The sequence below is a fragment of the Bombus vancouverensis genome, chromosome 17 (genome assembly GCF_051014615.1).
Source record: "Bombus vancouverensis nearcticus chromosome 17, iyBomVanc1_principal, whole genome shotgun sequence".
Taxonomy (NCBI): domain Eukaryota; kingdom Metazoa; phylum Arthropoda; class Insecta; order Hymenoptera; family Apidae; genus Bombus; species Bombus vancouverensis.
In genome coordinates, this window is record NC_134927.1 from 6,690,596 (window position 1) to 6,711,924 (window position 21,329).

Sequence of the window (21,329 nt, forward strand, 5' to 3'; positions counted from 1 at the left end):
TAATAGTTTTCCTATATATGTGAATTATATATTTTTATATATAAAATTAAATATTTATGAAAATATAATTACAGTACACGTGATACTATAATTAATCCTCCTATTCTTAAACAATCATAATTTCCCTTCAATATTTTTGCAATATGCTGTTAAATAATATGTAAAATAAATATTAAGTTTAACAGAATATCGAAAAATTGTTATTTGCGATTTTAAAACAAAATCGATTAATCGATTAATCGATATAGGATTATCGATAGTTCTTCATAATCTCCAACAACTTCAACATAAGGATCCCGTTAGTCAGTATTGCGTCGATTAGTCAGTATTGCGTCGCTTGCAAGTGTAAATTTCCACGTTTCCTCATTTTAGTGTGATAGGTATTGTTACAGCGTTGATTTATTAAAGTACAGTATTTTTATAATTATATTTGATATTAGTTGGAATATCTTTTTAAGAAAAACAACTATTTTAAAATTAAATATGGTTCTTTTAGTAACACGTGTTAATCTTAGTCATTCGTCCTTTGTGTGATCAGTTCGTATAAGTTTGTAGTTTATACATACATATTTTTAATTAATTGATATGAAATGTATAATTATTTTCAACATTTATATTTCCTTAAATATATTTTATGTTAATTGAATTATAGCATTATATCTGTAGGCAGGCATATATATTCATAATTGCTCATAGGTTAATTAACAATAAAGTAGAATTTCATATAAAGTAAATATCTTAGATAGATATTAATTATTTTCTTAAAATATTAAATTATGTTTTTGCAGATACTGTAAACATGCAGTTACACATCAGAGGTGAACATACAACTGTGGTCGAGTCACATGAAAATGAGACTATTGCAGACATAAAGGTATGGTAGAAAAAATAGTAATATTGTTATTGTAATTAGTTTATTACAGAATTTAATTTGATACAATATGTTTTCTGAAATGTGCTCTTTGAAATAAGAAAAGAGTCTTTTTGTTTCATACATATTTATATATTATAAGTGAAAGGTCTTTATTTACATTAATTAAAAAATAATTTGAGATATATTATCTTTTATCACAATATTCTATTGACAATATTTTTATTTTTAAAAACATAAATAATTTTCAATAATTAAAATTAATGTATATATAATTAAATTATTTATAGACAGATAACTTTATTTTCCTGTCTTTTGAACTTTAAAAGGGGGTTGGCATGTAATATAAATAATTATTCTATATATAAGTAATTATTATGTATATATAAAATCGATAATATTATCTTGATATGTATTTAATCATTTGCGTCGCAATGATAATCTGGAGTCTAAGCTTTATGCCTCTGGAACGAGCAACGACGCAATATCAAATGACAAACTTATGAGCTGGTGGTCAAATAAATCTTTCATTGAACACCATTCGCGAATGTATGTCAACAGTTATACGAATTAAAGAAACATTGAAATTTTTAAAGGAACTAATATTGATATGTGATAAGGCAATTAAACACTCTTGTTTATAATATAGTGATAACGATATAATTTTCTTTTATATTCTTTAGTATCTTATCACTGTAGTAAATATTTTAAAAGTGCTGTAGGTAAATAATACTATTTGCCGTGAAGTAATGAAAGATTAGATCCTAGAGCCTTTAATAATTAAATATAAGATAATAATAATTAAAATTTATTTTAATTTTTTCCAGAGAAAAATTGTTGAGACAAAGGGTGCTGTAAATACAGAATTTAACTTGTACTGTTCTGGTCTCTTATTAGAAAACGATACTTTAGTTGGAGATCTTACATCAAATGTTCTAGAATTAACAGTTTCTCTTCCTGGTGGTAAGTTTTGACAATTAAGAAAATTTTTATTCTTTTCGAAATTTATATATTATTAGGGATGTGGGAAATATCTGGGATTTTAAGAATTTAGAGAACCTGAACATCATTTTGAGATTAGTTTGCATACGACTATGTTATGGGATGGGCAGACACTGTATTTGCATTTATTGTAATTCACAGACTTCCCGAGCTGTATTATATGCCTAATTTAATCTTTTTATGAGAATCACATACTGTCGAAAACTATTGCAAGTATCTATCTAAGTAATTAAAAGTTACTTTTATGTGTTATATTAATAGTTTGAAACTATTGTCAGAAACAATATATTAATATAAGACATGTTGTTAAATATCTATCCTAAGATAGTCTCAAACCTTGATTCTCGAAATTCTTGGAAATCCCTATATTTTCAAAATCTCAAGATGGTTTCAGGAATCAGACTCTACATTTTCGTACACCTCTAGATATTATTGATCTTTAAGTTTACAAATATAAAATTATTTTAACATAAATAATCAAGTATTACTTTAATTTTTAAGGTAAGGTCCATGGATCTTTAGCGCGTGCTGGAAAAGTAAAAGCTCAAACTCCAAAGGTAATTAAGTCATACAATATTCATACATAGTCATACAAAATTAAGGAAAAATAGATATTGTAGACTAATGTACTAAATTCTAAAATCAGCTTAAATAACATCTTATCATCTATCCAAATATGCATCTATCATATAAAACAACACATTGATTCTACATTGTAAGACAATCCGGTATCAACGTACATAACACACATTCCTTTGTTAATTTTTAAAATGATTAAAACATTCGTAAGAAATATACAGTTTAAAGTCACATTTAGTCAATCTTAACCCTTTGCTCTTAGAATATTAACTGTACCAATACAATATTTTTGATGTCATATGATAAACATATTCACTTTATATAATTATTGAACTCGAACTTTTTATTGAAAAATATTTTTCTCTTTTTCTTTTTTTTTCAAAAATACTATCATATGGTGAATTCATGTAGAAAGAAGTAAAACTTCAGATATATCAAGAAAAATTATATATTAACAAGGACTCGGATAATCAGCAACTATCTTGGTTTTATCAATTAGAAAATCATAGAATATTTCATTGTAGAAAGAATTTATCAATTATTTTGATTAGAATCAACAGTATGATTGAAAGAAAAGAATGAATATATCTCTTTCCAACAATACTCTTTGAAATAATCACTAGGACAAGTATTATAGAAAATATCACGCATAGAAAGCAGAAATTATAATGAATGTTTCAATTTTCGTAAATTTGCCTTACTACATTTTTTTTTAAATGTTATTTCAAATATTCTTTTCCATTACACAGGTGGAGAAACAGGAAAAGAGTAAAAAGAAAACAGGTCGAGCTAAAAGGCGGATTCAATACAATCGAAGATTCGTTAACGTGGTTCAAACTTACAGTCGTCGACGTGGACCGAACGCTAATTCAAATTCATAATTATATGCATATATATTTATATATATGTATATATACATATATACATCGTGTAATTGTGAAAACGAAATAAAAAATTAAATGTAACCATTTCTTTATTCATTTCTTACTCTTTGTAATTGTATTAGCATTTATAGAATATTTCAATATATTACAGTAACAATTCGATTGAAAGTTTAAAACTTCATTTCAATTGTTTGATATTAAAATTTTTAATATTAAACAGAGTTATTGATCAATGTAATAAAATTTTGATAAAAATACTATGTAATCCTAATTAAAAAGCATTTAGTTTATGTTAACAAATTTCCGAAATATTTTGGTTGAAAATATTTACAAAAGATAGACAAATATTAAGACTACAAAATAAATTTTAAATTTTTTTGACAAAAACATATTACATAGTTTACAAAAATTACATATACATATGTACAGATTTTTGATAAGATTATTTTAAGTATACATATATCTTAACTTTTGTAGCACTATGTGTACGCTTGTGTAATATTATATGTAGATATACATATATTAGATAAATATACACATATATTTCAGAAATAAACTTTTCTACGAAAGAGATCAATTAAATTTGTGCTTAAAGATTAAAATCGTGAAAAGACGTATTAGTTTTTTTCAATATTAACAAACTACAGTATAATATATTATACGAACTTTACTTATTTAGGCTTAATTCTTAATGATACTGTAATGAATATACCAATTCAACAAATCTTTTAATATTTATTGTATTAAACATATATATGATTGCAGTTACTTAACTTTTACAAATGTTATTTTTTCATCTTAATCTCAATTTTGTGATATAATTAATGAAATGATCATTTATTTCTTACAAAAAGCAAAGATACTAATTTTTTTACAATAAGTATTTACTTGTATGTAAAAAGAACTCCTATATATACATATACACAAGGAAAGAATTCTGTGGAATTCATTCTACTTTATACTAAATTGTATCTCTTTACAAATTCACAATTTAAATTTATTTTCGTAATGCTAAAGTAAATAATATATGACAACAGGAAATAGCTACATTAATACCTTCCCTTTTGAATAATTACAGCAATTACTTATAATAATAATTTCATATAAATTTTTTAATTAAGGTCAAGTTATACTCTAAGTAAAACCTACCAATTTGCATATTTACTTAACTATTAAATTTGAATTAATATATTGCTACTTAATGTTCATAAATTTAAAAAAGTTCAATTTAACTTTGACAAATAGTATATACCAAAGTTCCATAAATTATTAAAATTAAAATTGTACAAATTTTTTACATAATTTAAAGTTAAAATTGCCTAACTTACACTTAATTTCATATGTATTTTTTATTTTCTATCTTTGCTTTTTAGTATTGAGCAAGAAGATCTTTAATATCCTTGCAAAGAGTTGCAAAATCTGGTCTCTGATGGCTTTGTAAATGCCAGCAAGGATACATGAGTTTTACATAAATTGCTTGTGGACAAGTAGATGGACAAGGAAGACGAGTACCTCTTTCTAATGCAGCCAACAATTCAGTACTTCCTTTTTCTTGTTCATTTTGAAGACGGTCTATACTTGAATCAAGGCCGGGTAAACGTGGTTCTTCTCCAAAGCCAAATGTTTCATACATTGTCACACCAAATGACCATACATCTGATCGAGTAGAAAATTTTCCATCTCTAATACTTTCTGGAGCATACCTTAAAAAGAAAGGCTTTCTAGAATAGAATAGAAACTCAAGAACACATAATTTCGTTATATCTGTAACTTACCATTTAATAGGAAGGCCTCGATCAGTTTGTAAAATGTAGTAATCATTTTTTCCAGTAACTTGAGCTAATCCAAAATCACTGATTTTAACTTTATTTTCATCTGCAACTAAAATGTTTCTTGCAGCAAGATCTCTATGAACAATACTCATACTACCTAAATAATCCATTCCTGTTGCAATATCTAAAGCAAACCCTAATAGTCTTTTATGAGTCAATTCTTGTTTGTGAATTGTTAGATAACTTTGCAATGAACCATGTTTTACATATTCCATTACCAAACAAACTTCAGGTTCTGATATTACACCGAGAATTTCCACTACATTTGGATGTTTCAAGGTCTGCAATTTCATTTGATTAATATCTATTACAGTTTTAATATTGCAATATTAATATTAAATTGCACAAAAAATAAATTAAAAGTTAACTGAATCATTAAATTAACCTTCATTATAGCAATCTCTCTTTCAAAGTCTCTTATATCTGCTTCAAGTGCTCTTGTTTTCAATTTTTTTATAGCAACTTGTTGTGGTTCAATATCTTTCCCATTTTCTCTTTCCAAAGTACCTCTATAAACTTCCCCATAAAAACCTTGACCGATTCTGCCTTGCAGAATTATATTACAATCGATATCTAATTCATAAATGCCTCGCATTTGACCTAAAGAACCATTGCTACTTCTTCCAGATCCACAATCTTCTTCTGTTCCAGGTTCATTTCTTCCCATTACCTATTTTTATATTAATATTATGTGTTAAGTTTATTATAATTAATTAAAACCATTAATTTTTAGAAAACACGATTTGGTTAAATTATTTTTATTCTTTAAACTTATAAGTAGCAACTATTAAATTTAGATGTTGAAATATATTCAATCAATTAATTTATTATTTTATTACCTCGCCTAAATCACCAGGGTGTCCTATTCGTAGAGCTTGAGTGGAGTGTTCAATACAGTTCATGTTAGGAATGTTATTTTGAGAAATTGAACACCCTTCTGAATCTCTTCTTGCATTAGATAACCAACCTAAATATGCAGAGAGGTCTTCTGTACTGCCTATATAATTATCATTGGTGTTAATTAAACTTTGTATGCCTAAAATTTAAATAAAATAAATTTTTAAATTTTGTTAAAACAATGTTACTATAGCAAAGAAACTCTTACTATCATCAGTGCCATTCCATTGAAGACTTGTATTGTCTGTAGAAAGACTACTACTTCTTGATTCACTATTTATTGACCTATTATCGCTGGAGTCAGAGTTATCTTGCTCAAATTTTTTCAATTCAGGAGTAAGTGTTTTAGGGAAAGCTGTTGCGTACGTATGACTTCTGCGAGAATTGTATACTTGATACAGAATTTGATTAATGTCTCTCATAATTGCTTGAGGTTGTTTTCTAGAACCACTTGAATCTCCCCAACATTCAAGCATCAACCTATATACGTCCATAGGACAACCATTTGGAATAGGTAAACGTTTTCCAGATTCATAATATTTCTTCATAATAGCAGTATTTCGGAATTCTTGTAATGTGGCTCCCCTAGGATTAAATAGCATACACACATATTAAATTTTATTTTTATAAATTTTACATTTATTTGTTAAATCAATGCTAAATCATAATTGGACTTATAAAATATTTGTGATAAATTACTATATTATTAAACACACGTGTTTTATAATTTATGCTATTAAAACAAGTTTATTTTATTTACTACATAGCTTTATACTATGAAAACAATTCTATGACTAAACTAAATCAAAATTATAATGAAATAACAAAAGATTTGTAGATTTTGTTTATTAAAAAGCTTTACCTAGCAAATATTTGCCAAATTGTTGTTCCAACAGCCCAAACATCTGCCTGAAAACTATGTCTAGCCAATTCTGGATCATTATAAGTTTCTGGAGGTAACCAGTGAATATCTGTTTCTTTATATACAAATATCCCCGGATCGGCAAGTTTTACGACAAAACTATTATTAGTATGGGCATGTACTAGCAGTTTATTGCATCTAATGTTACCATGAACTACACCATTCTCTTCAAGATGCCAAAGAGCAGTGGCTAAACAAGCTGTTGCTTCTACCATATCTACAGTTTTGATAGTTTGAGAAGAAGAACTACGTAAATATTCATCAAGAGAGCCATGTCGTACCAATTCCAGAAGCATCCCAATGGATGGTGTTACTGTTAAACCATATAATCTAATACAACATATAAAGTCATTGTAGTATAAATATGATATACATAAATTTAAAAACGTTACTAATATTTGTTATACTATAACTTAAGATATTTTAATTATTACATTATTTCATATAATATTAAAATATATAAAACAAAAAGTAATTATATAATATTAATTACGATTTATATTTATTTTATGTGCCAATCTATTCAAAACGTTATTCACCTTACAACAGCGTTTGAACGCAATAGGGACCATTTTCCAGCAAGTTCCAAAAATTCTTTTGTAAAATGTATTTCTTCTTCTTGTTTTAAAATTTTTAGAGCAACTTCTAATTTTTTTCCTTTAGTTAATCTCCAAATTGCTCTATAAAGAGCTGTTGGTGAATATTGTTGAATCCTAGTAGTTCTTAAAAAAGGTTTGTAAATTTCTAACTGATTTTGAGGTACACAACGAGGTCCAGTTTCTAAAACTGAAGCAACTATTTGTTCATCAGCTGCAACTTCACTAACTGCACTTTCAGGAGCACAAAGTAATAATGATGATTTATCTAAAAAAGCAAGTTAATTCTTTCTCTTATTAACATTATTACAACAGATCAAAATAAAACTAAAAAAACGTTCTTAATTTACCATATTCTGATGGCGGTAAACATTCTGAAAGATATGGCTGTCCTTCGGAATCTTGGAAAGATGAGACACATTGTGCCAATGTATTGTATCGACTAGAAACACCAGTAATAGTGAAATCATCTGATTCAATCCTTTCTTCTATTCTCTTTGAAAATAATTTTCCTTCCTTATTGCATGCATCTAAATAATATACATTGTACTCTGTTTCACTCTCTCTAAGTATATAAGAACCTGGTTTATTAGCACGCTTTTGTTGGAGTTTCATATATGAAAATTCTTGCCTAAAATAAAATTTTAATGTTATGTTCTTATACTTTTATAAAATTTTATACTGTAACACTATATTAAATTAAGTAAATGAAATCTTACCCAACTGGACCATGACATTTTAATTTATGTAACCTTTCTAAAGAAGGGGTGACAATTTCTCCACATAAATTAAATGTCCATTTAACTGCTAGGCGATAGTAACCATCCAGAGCAGAAACAAAGGACACTAAAATCGCATTGTTCAAAAATATTAAGTATGAAGGTATACCATTCTTTCTTGATATTTCCACTGTGTTATCTTGTCTAGAAAATAATAGAAATATTAAAATTTGAAGTACTGAAATATTACAAACAAAAAGGTGTTAATTATAATATTATATTAAGATGTTCAGTGCTCAAAGGAAAAGAATTTTAGTTAAATTTTATTACGTTAAGTTTCAATATTTAAGAGAAAAATAGTAGTAGTACTAAATTTGATTTTTCTTAAGAAAGAATATTTTTATTACAATATGTAATAGTTTCGAATCAAATTTAATTTCTATAATAATGGTTCGACACAGAAATTGCGACTATGAATAAATGACAATTATAATTTTATATCAACAAGATCTATAAGAACAAGAACTATTTTTACTAAGAAATATTGCCTTTTACTAAGAAAAAAAAGGAAACTATTCCTACAGATAAAGATAATATTTTTAATTTTCTTTAAAAATAAAATATACAAAAATATATATAAACAATAATAATATAATGTATTCAATTGTGATATATTAAATACAATTTACAAACAAATATTTCTTATGAAACGATAGTATCCTCTATCTTATTCTTTCTGTAGACAATTGAATAGTAAACTACTGAATAACAAAAAAGATTTGAGTATAAAAATAAAGATTGATTTCATTATAATGCATAATACTGTTTCTACTACAAAAAGACATTTTTTTGATAAAAAATGTAAAAATTACGTTTAAATCTTGTTTCTAATATTTATCTATTATATTTAACAATAAATTTAAAACCTTATAGAAACAAAACATAAATCTTCGATTGCACATAATGTAATCCATGGATTAGTAATTGTTTCGCAATATTTTACTTCATTAAAATTGACTCTTAAAGTAATTTTTGCTGGAGGATCTTGAAGACCTCTATCCATTAAAGCTTCATATTCTTCATATGGGTAATTTGGTGCCATACATTCAAATTGTTTCAAATACTGTTCTTTAACATAATTTGCATCATATCCAGATATTTTACGAAGTGCATTCTGAATTGGTTTTTTAATAAAAAATGCATGACGCTTTATACATTCTTTAGGAATATATTTTCTGTATTCCGCTTGCACTGTTTCCCTTGATATTTTTTTTTCTAACATCACTCTATAAAAAGACAACAAAAATTGAATTAATGTTTTACAAAACTCGAACTTTATTTAATTAATAAAACCCATACCAGAATCAAAAAGCAAATTAATTGAAATAATAATTCTTACAAATTCCATATTTATAAAAATATTTCATAAATAACAATATAAAATATTTCTATATTACACTAAAAATGAAAATATAAATAAATAAATCATTAGGTGATTGAATTAAATACATTATACAAACCTATACATATCACTAACACCAAGACCAATTAATTCTTGTTTATGTCTTTCATAAACAATGTCTGGTACGTTATTATCCATAACATCTGAACGTGCCTGTTGAAAATAATAATCGTAGGCTTTTATGTCAACCTGCTTTAGTCTGTGTAAGCTTGAAGGTTTAAATCTTAACCGAAAGTCATATTTGTTTTTATCTTTCATTTCCAGGGGGTATGCTGATGGATACCAAAGTTTCGTATAATGATCTCTAAGAGTAAAAAGATGCCTGGCTACTGGACCTATATCAAGAGATTTACAGGCCTAAAAAATGATTCTTTATGTAAATAAAAATGCAAATTTAAATATTTGCTAAAATAAATAGGATAAATTTAATTTAAAAAGTTGTTATTATATTCTTGTACACATTACATGACATTTTTTATTAAGTCTAAGTTTCATCAAAATTTATATTAGATCTTTAAACAGTTAAAGTGAAAAATAAATTTTAATTCAATTTTAATTTCACTCAACACATACATTCAAGTTTAGTTGATATTTGCAAAATACCAATAAAACTATTCAATATCTTGTAAAATTCTAAATAAAATATTCATTTAACCTCAAAATAATAAGAAATAGAATTATGAGGAAATATAGTTTTAAAATTATTTTACCTTAATACAAAGGTCTTCAATTGTTTGTCCATAAGTAATTGTAAGAGATAATTCCTTGTCTTCGTTCGCAACATAAACGATCGCTGAACAATCGTTTTCCATTGTTAATACAGTTATACGTTATTTTCACATTTTGTTACTTCAGTTGCTCATAGTATATTGTTTATTTACAATGCGAGTTTGGAGTTTGCATTAACACGCATGCACGGGTGTATATGACCACGACCGTGTGCGCATGGCAATGAAAACGAATGAATGAATATGAATGATCATACATATATGTATATAACAACAATATACATACATATGTACTTATATACAGACCATGAATATATAAAATTAATTGAATATTTCAATTTATTTACGTAATAAATAATTTTGTTGACAATAAAATTTTACAAACATAAATTATTTATATATATGATAGAGAGTCAGATTAGCAATAAAGTGATAATTATATTTAAATTATACAAAATAATTTTATTCATATAAATCGAATTTGGTATATAGATTGCGATTTTCACTTATTTATTTAAATATTGGTACAATGATATAAACTTTCAACCGATGCAATTTTGTTTAAACATTTAATATCTACAAACATATAGTTAAATAATATAAAATATAAATTTACTCAATTACCTTAAATTATTTAATTTATATGTTAAATGACTTATAATTGAAATTAAATAAATTGTACTTACTTTCAAAATGTGATTAAATTCTAACTAACTTTTATTATTCAATTTTGAACCTTATAAGGTCCTTCATTTAGGGTAGAACAGGGTTTTACTGTATTGATTTAGAAAATAACATAAGATATAGAAGTATTGTTTAGCTAAATAAAATCCAAGAACTTGTTATTTAATAAATTTATGAAATATTACACTTTTATTCTGTTTACAGTTTAGAAGCTTCAATTAATGAATACTGGTATACACAATTTTTAAAATTTAAAATGATCAATATTGTAATATTTTCATTACTTAATTTTAGTCAAGAATATAATAAAACAAAAGTAGTAATAAAATTAAGTGCAGAGGTAACTGCAGAGGTAATATAAACATTATTACAATTTACGTTTTATTCTTCATAAATATGCATGCTAATTAATTATTCATATTTTTAAACGGCTAAAACTTGTACTATAATTTTTATAAAATTTAATGTTCCCATTATGCAAATATTGTTTCCTTTTCATGATATGAAAGTACTGTATGATATTGTAAAATTGTACAATAGAAAAGTAAATAAATATATTGAAAACATATTATACTTTTTCTAGAAAAATCATTTCTATTAAGACAATAGTCTATTTAATTTTTTAAAAAAGATTTTTGTTATACAAGATTAAATAGTAAGACTTAGTCTAAGAAGATGAAACAATGGTCCCTAGAACATTTTTCTTATTTACAGGCGTAATTACTTTTGTCAGATGCAACCAATAACTCTTCTCTGTCTATTATCTCCTGGCTCTGGAAAACATATGGTAGTATTTAATACATTTAAATAATTAAATATTTTATATATTAAATGCAGTATGTGAATAGATAAAGTGAAGTGAAACAAGTAGATAAGTGATTACAATAATGTACTAACTTACCTCCTTAAGCATTTAATTAATAAATAACTAATTTATTAATAAATAATGAAATAACAATTGTAATAAATATATATGAAATATATGTAAATGCTCGTGAATGAACAAATTATCATATATTATAATAAAACATGTAATAAAATATGAAATAAAATATGTAATACCTAACAATCTTGTTACAACATAAAATATGATAAAAATATAGAAAAGTTTATTAGAAAATTAAACTTTTTTTTAAATAATAAGAATATTAATATAAAAATCATAATTTATTTATTATATAGTTTTTCCCAAATATGATATAATATATGCACATAACTATTTTGTATATATTAGTTAGTAAACTGAGATTTTTGGGCGATTATATCCAAAAACATATAATTAAATAATTATAATAAAATGATTATATCTTTGTATTATTTATTAACAACAGAACCAATTCTTTCGTATTTGTCGACTTTCAAAATTAATTACGAAAAATTAAAATTTGTTTGAATAATAGCTCTTAATAAAATAAATGTTCATCAACTAGATCAGTGAAGAATGTTATTGATATACAATTTTTCAATTTAAACATTTTAAGTACTATCCTAAAATATTTGCAGTTTAAATATTTTAATTGCTATCTTAAAATTTCACTATTTTTATAATTTAAATGATTCTAAATATAAAAATGCAATGATGAATTTAAGATTACTATTTTGATATAGTAAGCAATATTAAACAATAGATAACAAGTATAATGTAAAAGAATATATTTATATGATACATGAAACCATATATTTAATGAACTATCTGTTAAATATGAGATATAAGTTAGTAAAAGATTCGTATTAGTATTAGTCGAGTTAAACTTACGAGACTGTGATCTGTGACTATTGTTAGAATGTAGGTGAATTCAAGTTAGGGCTGCCTGGTGTCGAAGTAGGAGTTGATGGAGTACCTGGTGGTGAAGCATCCAAAGGACAAACCAAATTACCATAATCTGCTTCATTCTTGCTCTTTTTGCGTTTTAAAGTAAACTGAGATTTCTTGGGTACCTAAATCAATTGCATTCTAATTTAATTACAACATTTAAATTTAGTGCAAGTTTGATTACATATCATTTATTTAAAGAACATAGACTAATTTTATTTATTAACTGTTACTTTAGTCCATTTAGATTTATTCTTACTTCGACTATTCGCTAATATATTTCCAATTCTAGATTCAGTTTTTATTTATTTTCAGATTTGTACTGAATTGTTGTTATTATAATACATATATAATCTTGTCCTTTTTAAATATTTCCTATTAGTTTAAAGATTAATAAAAATTAAAGATAGAGAATTTTATGATTTTGGATAAAACAATGGAATGATAATGATTTCATTTTAGGTAAAAAAGTATAAAAGATTTTAAAGACATTCCCATTTTTGAAAATAAACCTAATAAAAATTTTTGGAAATAATTTATCTATGCTGCAAAACAATTAAAGTCACCTTTAAACGAGCAGTAAGCGTAAGTGGAACGAATCCAAGGCTACTCTCAATTTCTCTTTTCCTTTGTACAACTTCTCTTCCAAGAATTTGATTGAAATGTGTAGTTAAATGTCTACGAAGAAGAGTTTTTCCTGGAGAAATACTAAGTAATGTGGCCAGTAATTCTGAAGTAAATCTGCCTTCATACATCATTAAACCTCCATGTACTCCAGATCCTCTCATATTTGGTGCATATTCTGCTAAATCAACTACCCTAAGCCATTCCATCACTCGATGATTTGTCCACAGATGAACATTACCACCCTCTGCTCCGTTACCATTTGTAGATCTTCTTTCAAGGTTATCAAATTCAAAATTTAGTTCTCGTAAAATCTATAAAATTAGATATATTTTTATTTCAGTATATCTATAAAATTAGATATATTTTCTTTTTGTTCTTAAATTTGATATCTATCTGTTATGTCCTGCGACCTAACCAGATGTTCTCATCCATCCTTCGGTCGGGATGTCCAGCAAATGTTTAAACATATTTGCTCGGACCCGCAATAATCCTAAGGAACCGTTATAAGATTTAACATTTTTTCTTTACTCTTGAGGCCCTTAATTGTCATAATATATCCTTCAAGTCGAAACGTTCCTTAGGGTTATTGCTCATTACGGTAAAATATGGGAATAGCGGATTTTCCCAAGTACGATGTTCGAAGACCACTTCCACCCGCGAGCGACCGTTGGGGGGGGGGGCGGCCAGCACCCATCACTAGTTCTCCTTATAGACCTCACCATCACCGAACATCATTTGCTAATAACTCTTCGATCAGAAGATACCTTGACTTGCTTACAACTATTTACTCTAAACACTTCTACATTTCTCGCACGCGCCACTCGCAGACACTCAAGTCCCAAAAGTTGTTGGAAATAGAAGTTATATTTAAACGTCATATTTAAAAGTTATAAGTTTCTTTATGTTACTATATCTTAATTTAGATTACTGTAGTTAGTGTAATATTTGCAACAAATTAAGTAAAATTATGACATTTTAAGAGTACCTGAATTCCCCGTCTAAGACTTGCAGCATGTAACTGTGCAGTAACTCCAAGATTTAAAAGGTCTTCAGTGGTGAGTCTGTGTAACATTCTGCCATCAACTTTACCATTTTGAAAAGCTTCTTTATGTTGTGGTAATCCAATATCATCCAACCATCGCAAAACTGCTGCATTATCCATCTATAATTTCATTAATATTTACGTGTTTGTACAATTCAATCACTAAATTGTAAAAATTACCTTATCTGATCCAAAAAAGTCAGCTCCACCACTTTTTTCTGATTCTACCGCATACAATAATTTCTTCCTATGGAGAACATTTTTAATTTCTAATTCCTTTTCTAATTGTTGCTGCGAGCATTCTAACAATTTTGTTCCAGTAGCACCCCATCGCCTCAATTCACCCGCGTAACATTCTAATCCTAAATTTGCAAGCCAATCTCCAATTTCTTCCATTGAAAGTTCTACCAGAGGTTTCTGAATCGATTCTATTTGAGAATTTGTATCTCCTATGATTGTTTTCTCCTCTTCAGCTAAAATAAGAATAATAAAAAAAATTTAATATCATCAAACTAGACTCACTATTAATGTAATGTTATGCTGTATGTTAACAGTAAATGTAAAACAGCAAATAAATAATTTGAAGATACAATAAATATCTTAATGTCCAAAACATATAAATGTTTTAAATACATGGTATTGTTACATCATATATGTTAATTACACATGAATTACATTATAGATCAAAACAAAAAAAATAAACATTTTCATGCAAAACTCAACATAAAACTCGTTTTAGAAAATTAATTGTGATCAACGTTAATATAATATAAATTTTAAAGCCACGATTGCCTGTCATATAAAAAGAACAATTATTTTTTGAAAGAACATTTAAAGATGCATGCTTAAAGGGAAAATCAATCGCAACCTAGAGTAGGTGCAGACAGGCATCTCGCGGAGGCTCCTTTAACGGCGAATGGTACTGTTGTGTGTACTCCAGAAACTAAACTGGGTACCTTACCGAACACTACACCTTTCTTTGAAGAACTCGGTGGCCTAGGAAGACTACTATATTGGCTGGTATGCCTCCCAAATTTCTCTCCCTGCAATAAACCGCTAACAATAATGTATTCTTCTATTTTTATCATAAATTTAGTATAACTGTTTATATACCTATTCTGCAAAGAAGTATCTAATTTTATACAAATTCTTGTCAACTTACATTTGATACAGGACTTGTACTACGGAGTGCAAGATTTTCATGCTCTAAACTTGCTTGTTTAAGCTTCATTTCTGATAAAGAACTCAAGAGCTCTAATTTCTGTGTTTCCAAAGCACTTCTTGACAGTACTTCCTTTAAAAATTAAGACTATTGGAATAAAGTAAAAATAAAAATAAAATAGAAACAAAAAGAAAACAAAGTATATAAAAGTAGGATAAAATTATAAAGATAATATAAATTATGATATAAAAGAATAACAGCAATATTAATAGAAATATAATCACTATATAAGATAAAATCACCAAATTACTTTTTGTAATGCTTCTTCCATTCTTCTAAGTGACTCCTTCTTCTCTCTAAGCATATTTTCCAATTCTTGAATTTTGTTAGATTGTGCATCTACCTGATCTGACAAAACTGACACTTCCATACGTAATGTCCCACGTTCATTTTCTAATTTTTTTAAACGTTCCTGTAATATTATTTAATACTATGTATAAGATATAATTTATTAATCATTATTATATTATCAATCAACACAAAACACATTTTCACAACTAACATACTCTTTTTAACATAATTCATTTATTAGCATAACAACATTGAATGAAACAAATAATTTAATTTCAAATCATACATATACTATGATATAGAAAGTAAAAAGAATATAAAAGGAAAAATCTATGAAAAATTTTCCTTGTTTTAAATTATTCAGTAAGTATTAATTAAGATATATGAATCTTATCTAATCAATTTCATGTATTCATCTCAAGTTCCATAGCGTAAATAAATTAATATAACTTACTTACGAATTAAAAGATATAAATATTTACAATATTAAATGCAACAAATTCATGATATAATATTCATATCGATTACTCTCCGATCAACTATTTAAATTATACATATTATTGCACACATTTTAATTATCAAAACTTTTTAATATTCTCTATTAGTAGATATCAATATACCTCAGTTTTTGCCTGACACTCGTTCCATTTTTGTACAGCTTGAAAGTGTTGTAGAGAGCAACAATAAGGAAAGTCTTTTCTTCTTAAAAGAAGATCTGATTGTGATTTAGTTCTTTGTTCATGTACTATTCTATTCCTCAATCGTCGTTTCTTTCCTAATTCTAACGATTGATTGTTTCGATTTCCTTTACACTCTTTATTGCCTTGACAGTTATTGGTTTTTGAACAAATGCTGTTCAACCATGTTAAATAAAATCAGTAATTTAAAATTTGCAAATAGCAATAAAAAAATAAAAACACAAAGACCTCATATTATATACTGCAGAACAGAAAGGTGGAAAAGTCCCAATATGTGTTAAATTTGTGGATGCACAGAGATTAGGTACACTTCCCCTCAGATTAACCATTTTAGCATTACCTAATGGACAACTCTAAGAAAATGATATGATTCTTCTAAACATTTTAGAAACACACTCTATTTTTTATATTCTTATTATGTATACATAAAGGCTACTTATATATAAATTAGAAAATTATCATTAATATAATACTAACACTTATAACTATAAAAGTTACTAGATAAATATTCTGTTTTTATAATCATATATAATTGTAATACATATATTATATATGTTATAAACAAATTTATATATTTGTAAATAAACATATATATATTTACTAAAAACACTTATATATATATAGATAGTCATAAAATTATATGGTATTCAACCTGGTACATCATTACAACAAATTTCTATCCTTAAAAATTATTTCAAGCTCGAAGAAAATGTAAAAGAATCATTATTAATGTATGTGATTTCTCATTTCAATGTTATCTCATTTTATATTTAATAAAATTACAATCTTATATTTCGGAAAGATTAATTTTTCATAAAGTCTTATATACTTTAGATGTTAATAAATAAATTGAAAATCGAGTTATAAATTTTTAATCTTTCTTTTTAAATATTCCCTTATCCATTACCTGGCAAAAACAATTGCCAGATTCATGTATTTGATGCTCAACAAAGCCAATATTTGCAAACTCATCTTCTCCTTGTTCAGAATTTGATGTTCCTGAAGAATCGTATTCTTCAGAAGGAGTCCAACTGCTATCCAATTGTTTTGATCTCGACATAATCTTCAATAACTTTAAACCTAGATCAATTTACGTAACTAATCCTTTAAAAAGTTCTATGATTTCTTTCACCAATCTTAATTTTTCTATTCAAATATAAGACAATATAGAAATTTTAATAGACTTTTACAGAGAATTTGTTTCATCAAATAATGTAAAGCGTTGCTAAAGAAATTCTTTTTTAATTATATATGATTTATAAATAGAAGAATTTCTTTTTAATGATATCATTTAATCTTAATCTTGCTGTCTTCTTTTAATTATTAATAGGATCTTTTGTAAGCTCCTTCTTTTCTTAATCCGTTATTAATTTTTTAATCTTAAAGTTATTTACTAATTCCTTCCAATCAGGTATTTTTCTTCATCCTTTATTTTCAATCGTTTTAATGCAAATTAGACTGCACAAAAAATATCAATAAAAAATAATTTTTATGCAACGATCACGACGCGGTTCTGTTCGAAACTAAAATTACCAATCTAAAATTTCTCAAGACGAGAGTAGTCACGTGACGTGATCTATACATAGATCATTCTTTATTTTTCGAAATGCCTAATACGAAAAAATTTTCTAGTTAACATCATTATTGAAATAATATCGTGATTAAATTTGTCATATTCGGAAATCTATATTATTCGTGTAGATTTAAATATACATATTTATTTTCAAACAAAAGAAAGTATATGTTCAAATTTAGAAATTTATAAAATATATATATATTAAACTTATATATTTATAGATATTCAAAAATTTTTACATCTATATAATGCAATAAATGTAAATAAATAAAGTTTGCTTTTTAGATATAATCTAATAGAGTATTATTTTCCAATTTAATATGGAACTAGGATGAAAATCATGATTTTCATATTATTTGTAACAAATAGGATTTTATTGATTACACTATTTGTCACAATTTTTAATTAAAAATTGATATCTATTATATATATTAAATATAATACATATAAGAATTTGAGATGAGATTACCCCAAATTATAAATATTTAACATCTTTTGCCATTTTGTATTTCAATTCATGTCTTTATCTGTTTGCAGGTATGTTTGTATGTATGTCAAATAAATCATTTTTCAAAATCTTTTTTAGAAAAATATATGCAACATTGAAGATTTGAATCTCTATTTATATAAATAAAGTCAAACAAAGTATCATAAACTGTCTCTTATAAAAGCATTGCAGATATCAATTTATCCCTTCTTTTGCATTTTTTACAAATTATTAATTATGATAATTTTAGGTACAACAAATTTTGTGACAAAATATTCTGATGGTGGAGAAGGAGACCTTAAAAGAGTGCAGAATGCTTAACATAGTATGGGTGATACTACTATTGTTTTAACACTGTTCTAATTGATATTTTACTTATTTTGTTAGCAATCCCAAAGTATGCCAAATTATATTTTTTAAGTATATTACTTTATATAACAGAATTTATGTTTTAATCTAGTTCTTTTATTTATATCATCTACAAAATAGAATATAATTGAAATAAACATCCAAATGTTTACCCCATCCAATGGTTGCATCCATTGCAATAAAATTTTAGTAGTATCTGCATCTGGAGGTGAAGGAGGACTTGGAGAATTCTTAATTGCTGTCACAAGATTTTTCGTGGCTTCTTTAACAGAATCCTTCCATTCAGCACTACCATCATTGTTACTTTCCGTACATACACCTGTTAATATATGTATATTATAACATTAATGATCATGTGTCAATTAAAATTAATTAATACCAATTATTATTTATATTTTAAACATAATATACTCATATAATATACTCTTTTTAAATATGATATATGCTGATAAACCAAAGGAATTATACAATGAAAAATTTTACTATACTTCTAATTTTTAATAACTCTAATAATTTCTAAGCTAATTATTATGTATTTTCATACACCTTAACTGAAATTATTTCAAATTAATAATCATAGTTTACCAGAAATAATGTCATCCATTTGTAATAAAGCAGCTTCCAACATCTTACTAGCTTCACTTGATGTTTTTGTAAGAAAAGTTGATTCTCCTGCTTGTATTGTGCTTCCGTTTCTTTCTTCACTTTTACCCATTGCTAATTTCTGTGAATAAAAGGAATCATATATTAAAAGTAATATAAAATAAATAATGAAACACTTATAATATAATTAAATAATAAAAATGATAAGCATTAGAAAATTTTAAAACTTACTTAAAATAAGTAATTGTAATATATATAACCTAAAAACTTCTGTTTTAAAATTATTTTTAGATTTAAGACATAGTGTGCTTTTGAAAAGTATTTTATTCAAAGGTTCAAATATATAACTTTATTCACAGATTAATAATAAAAGAAAAAAGAAAGAATAATTGCAAGACAGAAAAAGATAAAGTTAACTGTCAAATAAGTCTGCGTTTCAAAATGGCGTGTTTACCTAAATCATTTATATATTGAGAAATGAAATAAAATATAATTAACCATCCTTTATTAATTTACATCTTTTTCACATTTTGTGTGAAAAATGGATACATGTCCCTCTTTCAGTAATTAAACAAAATATACAGTTAAAGTACATTTCTGAAAAAAAATAACTTACCTCTCTGTACCATGATTTAAATTCGTGCATATAGTTTGAAATTTCCCTAAATCAATTATTGACTCAAATCATAAAACCTATAAAAAGCAACAGGTGTTAAGAACAACGCCCAATAGTTTACCGCCATAGTAGCATTTTGCTCCTTTTTTCTAGCGTTTCGCCCCCCCCCCCCCACATATAAAATTAGTAAACTAGTTTTAAATTGTATAAATTGTAAAAATTAGATGAAATATTAAAGAAATAAGGATAACTATTTTAATTATATACTGCTATGCGTATTTGCAAACTATAGAATAAAAGGCAAATGTACATATATATATACATATATATATATATATATATATATATATATATATATATATATATATATATATATATAAAGCCACAGTAATGAACTTCATAAACTGAAAAGTACAGAAATTACAAACACTATTTTTTAAATTTATCTTAGAATTTTTCATTAATTATGTCTTCTTTTTTCGATTAATGAACTTACGAGAGTAAGTTATTTTTTCTTAAGAATAGCATATTAAAAATCGCCTAATTATAAAGAAATTAGTTAATTAATGAAAAGTGGAATTGATCAATTTAGCTTCTGAGAGACTCTTATGTATAGATATACATATAACATATACAATAATGATATATTTCAATTGTACCCATTACACCATAGTTATAGTAACATCAACAATTTTAGATTTTTGCCTATCATATTCTTAAATATGTTGCTATATCCATAAATTTGTAAGAATGAATAGAATTGTATATTTTCATTTTTTTTTAAATTGGAAGTTAACAAGGGTAATATG

The 21,329-nt window shown here is 25.7% G+C and overlaps 3 protein-coding genes across 13 annotated transcripts; 1 reads left to right on the forward strand and 2 right to left on the reverse strand.

The window, feature by feature from the left end:
- The first annotated feature begins 263 nt into the window (after window positions 1–263).
- On the forward strand, window positions 264–3,417 carry RpS30 (ribosomal protein S30). Of its 2 annotated transcripts, none has more exons than XM_033349595.2 (5): window positions 264–380; window positions 789–874; window positions 1,699–1,834; window positions 2,375–2,430; window positions 3,202–3,417. In XM_033349595.2, the coding sequence occupies exons 2-5, from the start codon at window positions 800–802 to the stop codon at window positions 3,331–3,333; spliced, it is 399 nt and encodes a 132-aa protein (XP_033205486.1). In that variant the 5' UTR covers window positions 264–380; window positions 789–799; the 3' UTR covers window positions 3,334–3,417. The 2 variants fall into 2 exon arrangements, with proteins under 2 accessions (XP_033205486.1, XP_033205487.1); XM_033349596.2 differs by having other exon boundaries at window positions 275–407.
- hop (tyrosine-protein kinase hopscotch) lies at window positions 3,318–10,710 on the reverse strand. Of its 3 annotated transcripts, none has more exons than XM_076625863.1 (12): window positions 10,475–10,710; window positions 9,823–10,121; window positions 9,229–9,588; window positions 8,303–8,506; window positions 7,934–8,214; window positions 7,527–7,851; window positions 6,928–7,317; window positions 6,274–6,650; window positions 6,008–6,165; window positions 5,554–5,838; window positions 5,112–5,449; window positions 3,318–5,039 (listed from the first exon to the last, which is right to left on the reverse strand). In XM_076625863.1, the coding sequence occupies exons 1-12, from the start codon at window positions 10,574–10,576 to the stop codon at window positions 4,706–4,708; spliced, it is 3,453 nt and encodes a 1,150-aa protein (XP_076481978.1). In that variant the 5' UTR covers window positions 10,577–10,710; the 3' UTR covers window positions 3,318–4,705. The 3 variants fall into 3 exon arrangements, with proteins under 3 accessions (XP_076481978.1, XP_076481979.1, XP_033205483.2); XM_076625864.1 differs by having other exon boundaries at window positions 6,008–6,204; window positions 9,823–10,099; window positions 10,475–10,709; XM_033349592.2 differs by having other exon boundaries at window positions 6,008–6,204; window positions 10,475–10,709.
- A 621-nt stretch (window positions 10,711–11,331) lies between these two features.
- Liprin-beta (liprin-beta 1) lies at window positions 11,332–20,701 on the reverse strand. 8 transcript variants are annotated; one of them, XM_076625880.1, is made up of 13 exons: window positions 20,521–20,701; window positions 19,887–20,025; window positions 19,454–19,620; window positions 17,098–17,222; window positions 16,792–17,023; window positions 16,131–16,292; window positions 15,821–15,952; window positions 15,527–15,701; window positions 14,839–15,131; window positions 14,602–14,778; window positions 13,556–13,927; window positions 13,018–13,114; window positions 11,332–11,949 (listed from the first exon to the last, which is right to left on the reverse strand). In XM_076625880.1, the coding sequence occupies exons 1-13, from the start codon at window positions 20,548–20,550 to the stop codon at window positions 11,906–11,908; spliced, it is 2,145 nt and encodes a 714-aa protein (XP_076481995.1). In that variant the 5' UTR covers window positions 20,551–20,701; the 3' UTR covers window positions 11,332–11,905. The 8 variants fall into 8 exon arrangements, with proteins under 8 accessions (XP_076481995.1, XP_076481994.1, XP_076481996.1 ...); XM_076625879.1 differs by having other exon boundaries at window positions 12,933–13,114; window positions 20,521–20,700; XM_076625881.1 differs by lacking the exon at window positions 20,521–20,701 and adding an exon at window positions 20,136–20,337 and having other exon boundaries at window positions 12,933–13,114.
- Window positions 20,702–21,329: the final 628 nt, after the last annotated feature.

Bases quoted from the DNA above. Each gene is read 5' to 3' on its own strand.
- RpS30 (XM_033349595.2), top strand. From the start codon at position 800: ATGCAGTTACACATCAGAGGTGAACATACAACTGTGGTCGAGTCACAT. The intron at 875-1,698 runs GTATGGTAGAAA...AATTTTTTCCAG, and splicing joins AGACTATTGCAGACATAAAG to AGAAAAATTGTTGAGACAAA. The intron at 1,835-2,374 runs GTAAGTTTTGAC...TTAATTTTTAAG, and splicing joins AACAGTTTCTCTTCCTGGTG to GTAAGGTCCATGGATCTTTA.
- Liprin-beta (XM_076625879.1), bottom strand. From the start codon at position 20,550: ATGCACGAATTTAAATCATGGTACAGAGAG. The intron at 16,293-16,791 runs GTATATTGATAT...ATAATATTACAG, and splicing joins AGTGTCAGGCAAAAACTGAG to GAACGTTTAAAAAAATTAGA. The intron at 14,779-14,838 runs GTAATTTTTACA...ATGAAATTATAG, and splicing joins ACTTTTTTGGATCAGATAAG to ATGGATAATGCAGCAGTTTT.
- hop (XM_033349592.2), bottom strand. From the start codon at position 10,576: ATGGAAAACGATTGTTCAGCGATCGTTTATGTTGCGAACGAAGACAAG. The intron at 8,507-9,228 runs GTTTTAAATTTA...ATTATTTTCTAG, and splicing joins TTATGTTTTGTTTCTATAAG to ACAAGATAACACAGTGGAAA. The intron at 8,215-8,302 runs GTAAGATTTCAT...ATTTTATTTTAG, and splicing joins AAATGTCATGGTCCAGTTGG to GCAAGAATTTTCATATATGA.